The sequence below is a fragment of the Panicum virgatum genome, chromosome 8K (genome assembly GCF_016808335.1).
Source record: "Panicum virgatum strain AP13 chromosome 8K, P.virgatum_v5, whole genome shotgun sequence".
Lineage (NCBI taxonomy): Eukaryota > Viridiplantae > Streptophyta > Magnoliopsida > Poales > Poaceae > Panicum > Panicum virgatum.
The window spans coordinates 26516509-26520302 of NC_053143.1; the positions used below are offsets into that span (position 1 = coordinate 26516509).

General features: G+C 41.5%; 1 protein-coding gene across 1 annotated transcript; it reads left to right on the top strand.

Moving 5' to 3' along the window:
* Positions 1-497: 497 nt before the first annotated feature.
* LOC120644304 (SKP1-like protein 1) lies at positions 498-2496 on the top strand. Its single transcript, XM_039920911.1, has 2 exons — positions 498-978; positions 2066-2496. Exons 1-2 carry the CDS (start codon positions 622-624, stop codon positions 2237-2239), a joined length of 531 nt encoding a protein of 176 aa, XP_039776845.1. The 5' UTR covers positions 498-621; the 3' UTR covers positions 2240-2496.
* The last annotated feature ends 1298 nt before the right edge of the window (positions 2497-3794 follow it).

Here is a 3794-nt window from a genome sequence, read left to right on the forward strand (position 1 = left end):
ATTTTCCCTTCCTTTTGATCCCCTAAAATATCAGGGATATATTGGTAATAATATTATTCGTGTATCCTTATTGCATTATTATTGAGAGGTGCTAACCTTTGAAGTTTTAAATCATTGTGAGTAACACGTAATATTTTTACGTTGGTGTTCTTTTAGGTGTTGGCCTTTGGAGGGCCTACAGGAGTCTGGAGAAATCATCAGCACTTGGCAAAACTATTTCTCTTATCATTAGAACCTAGAAAAATGTAAAATTATTTTTCAATTTTTTTAATAATATATGCGTGCCGAACATGTGCCTCTGCAGGTTAAATGAAAAGAGTATTGAAAAAGGTATAAACGGGTTCACATACAATCCTGATCGACGGAGGAGATAAGTTCAAGCGGGGCCCTTCTCTCAGTGTCCCGATCCTATTCAACTGTGCCTCCGCTTGTCGCATCGGACGGCTGATAGAGCCCCCGCTTGCCCCAGCTCTCTATTTAATACGCCTCCACCCCACACCGCAATCCCCAATCCCTCTTCCCCAATCTCTCGCCCTCCTGCCTCCCCCGTGCGCCGCAGCTAGAAAGCTAGGGTTTCGCCTGCGATCCGATCCGTCGAGTCCACCCTCCCCACCCAGATCGATGGCGGCCGAGGGCGATAAGAAGATGATCACCCTCAAGAGCTCGGACGGCGAGGAGTTCGAGGTGGAGGAGGCGGTCGCCATGGAGTCGCAGACCATCCGTCACATGATCGAGGACGACTGCGCCGACAACGGCATCCCGCTCCCCAACGTCAACTCCAAGATCCTCTCCAAGGTAATCGAGTACTGCAACAAGCACGTCCACGCCGCGGCCGCAGCGGCCGCGGCGTCCAAGGCCGGCTCCGACGACGCTGGGGCAGCCGTCGCCAACAGCAACGCTGCCTCCGGTGAAGACCTTAAGAACTGGGACGCCGACTTCGTCAAGGTCGATCAGGCCACGCTGTTCGACCTCATCTTGGTAAAGGCTCCGTCTCCCTCCTCCCCCTCTGTCCATGCTTATATGGTGAAATTTAGATCTGGAACTGGTTAGGGTTCAGATTTATCCATATAGATCTGGATTGGTTTGTTTGTGGGTGGAAGCTGTTTCTACTTTCTACCTGCGCGGGTTGCGTGGATTAGGTTACTGTGGTCAATCGAATGCATCATCATAATACTGCCTGCTTGTTAATTGGATTTGGATTGTCAAATGTATAAAATCGACAAACTTCTATTTATATAGATATTAGTTGCAAGGAATAATCTTTGGATATTAGAAGTTTTATGATGTTATCTCTTGGTTACATGATTGCTGGTCACAATCTGGATTATATTCATTGTTTTCTACCTCTAGTGTTTGTTAGTAGGTCATTACGGTTTTCATTGCCTATCATCTTTGTAGACATTTATTCTTGATGACAGTGATACTTCGAATTTTTCTGAAGTTTTGTGTTTTTGTGTTACCCTTATTGGCACCATAATGTGGTTATAAGTTTGTGTCATCATCCTTTATCTGTCTCTATGCACATCAGATTCTATCTGTGATTACTTTTATCTGTCTCTTGTAGCAAGTGTGTTAGATTAACAATGCCTTTAATTGTGTGCTTACAGGAAAGTATGGTTATGTTATCCCTTTTAACTTGCAAGTTACTTGGAAATCTGATTTGCTAGTTTTTTTTTGAAATCCATTTTTGTTTCAAGTTACACTACTCTGATACCATTGTGTAATTTTATTTATTTGTACTTTCCCTTGGTAAATCTGTAGGTGTTGTGAACCTGTTTGTCGAACTTGTTGGGTTTAGCAGTTTTGTCTTCATGAGATATTTTGGATGTATCTTCTGCTAAATCATTGATCGTAATCTCATAAGCTTATTTCTGCTATGAATCCTCTGAAGTTGTCCGATTGCTCCTTGATAATGCAGTGAAGTTTGTTTTCTGATTTATTGCATATTGTTAGATAAAACATGCCAATATTTATATTCTGAGTTTTGAGAGTGTGAATTTGCCTTTTGCTTCCTGATGATTTCTGACACCCTCTTTTTTGTTTGGTATTATTTATACCTGCACAGGCTGCAAACTATCTCAACATCAAGGGGCTGCTGGACCTGACGTGCCAGACTGTTGCTGACATGATCAAGGGCAAGACTCCTGAGGAGATCCGCAAGACCTTCAACATCAAGAACGACTTCACCCCTGAGGAGGAAGAGGAGATCCGCAGAGAGAACCAGTGGGCCTTCGAGTAGAGAGGCGCTTGAGCCCCTGATCTCTTGATGCCTAGGTTTTGTCGTACCTATTACCTTGCAATGTCTGCTTTTATGTGTCGTCGTAATGGTTGTAAGTATTTTGGGAGTTGCTGTGGTTGGTTTGAGAACAAGTGTTGATCATCTTGGGTAAAAACTGATGCTGTCACTGGTCAGTTATTCTGAACCAATTATCTCTAGTTAAATATCATGAAAAGACTAAGTGGCTGCTGCCCTAAGAGGTTTAGTTGGATTTGCCATGGCATCATGTTTATTATGTTTAGTCATGTTTTATGATGGGAATCTTCATAAATCTCGTGGCTGAGAGTTCTCGTCATTCAAGGATATATACATGAGAATTCAGGTTTGCTGTTTGGTCAGAAGTACAGTAACTAGGTGAGTTGTTGCAGAGCGTGGTCTGGGTGAACACTTAGTTTCATTTCCTCTGTAACGGCATTGTGCTCTGTTCTCCTAATTTCGTTGTTTTGCTGTCAAATTAGTTTGGACGGGGATGGCACTATAGTTATTAAGATTGGACCGGCCAATGAACTGTTCATGCTTTCGCGGTTTGATTGATTCAACCGGTTAGACCGCTGGTTAACATGGTTCAAAGGTAAAAAACCAGCGGTTTGAACAGTTTTCACTGGTTCACACATCCAGAGTAGGTATGGGACCATCCATATCACTATTCTCAACAGGAAAGACAGGTCCATTTGCGTTGCTCTTGCTTGTATTTCAGAAGGCAAATCATATTGTTGCGGTAGGGATTGTCAGATGTTACAGATGACTGCCTTTTGGATTTGAATGTTGCATTACCTTTTGATTTGGATGTTGCAGTGGCTTTAACTTGGATATTCATTCGATTGGTTGCAATTGTGTATAATTGTACGGATTTGAAGATATGTAGATTTTATATGCGAATTTTCAGATGTTGCATGAGGTGATTGAAAATGTTTCGGTTGGTGATTATTTTATTTTATTTTTGAAAAAGGTTAACTCTGCTTTTATTGAAAACATAAAGGTTCAAACAGCGATCACAGGGGATACCAGTATAGACAAAGAGCGTTCAAGGCTAAAACAAAAGTGAGCACAGCCATAAAGCTAAAAAAGAAGAAGAAATTATGGGATCATCATAGAAAGTCTTCTTGAGCCTACCTGGTCTTAAACTCCTATAAAAGTTTCACCCACCCTTGTACTTGTTCGTTTAGTCGCCTTATCTTCAGAAATTGATTTTGAACAGGAGATCAGAAGGATACAGAATAAACTGGCTTACAATAGCACGTTTTTTGCGCGATGTCCACATTGAACCATGGTCACCAGAAATAATTTGAGCATGTAGTAAGTGCAACCAAAGAGAGACGAATATCGAAAAAATCCTATAGGCTAACAGGAATTTGTTCCCACCCAAGAGCTTCCTTAAAGTTAGATATATACCACTGACGTGTGGGGCTCACATGAGTCAATAACATATGGGTCACGATGATATATATCTAATTTTAAAATCTTTTAATGGTACATATCTAATTTTTCTTTTTTTTTAAAAAAAACAGGTCCAGTG

What these genes read in the sequence shown, in the direction of transcription:
- LOC120644304 (XM_039920911.1), top strand. Translation starts at nt 622, where the DNA reads ATGGCGGCCGAGGGCGATAAGAAGATGATCACCCTCAAGAGCTCGGAC. An exon ending in CGCTGTTCGACCTCATCTTG is followed by an intron (nt 979 to 2,065) that starts GTAAAGGCTCCG and finishes ATACCTGCACAG; the next exon opens with GCTGCAAACTATCTCAACAT.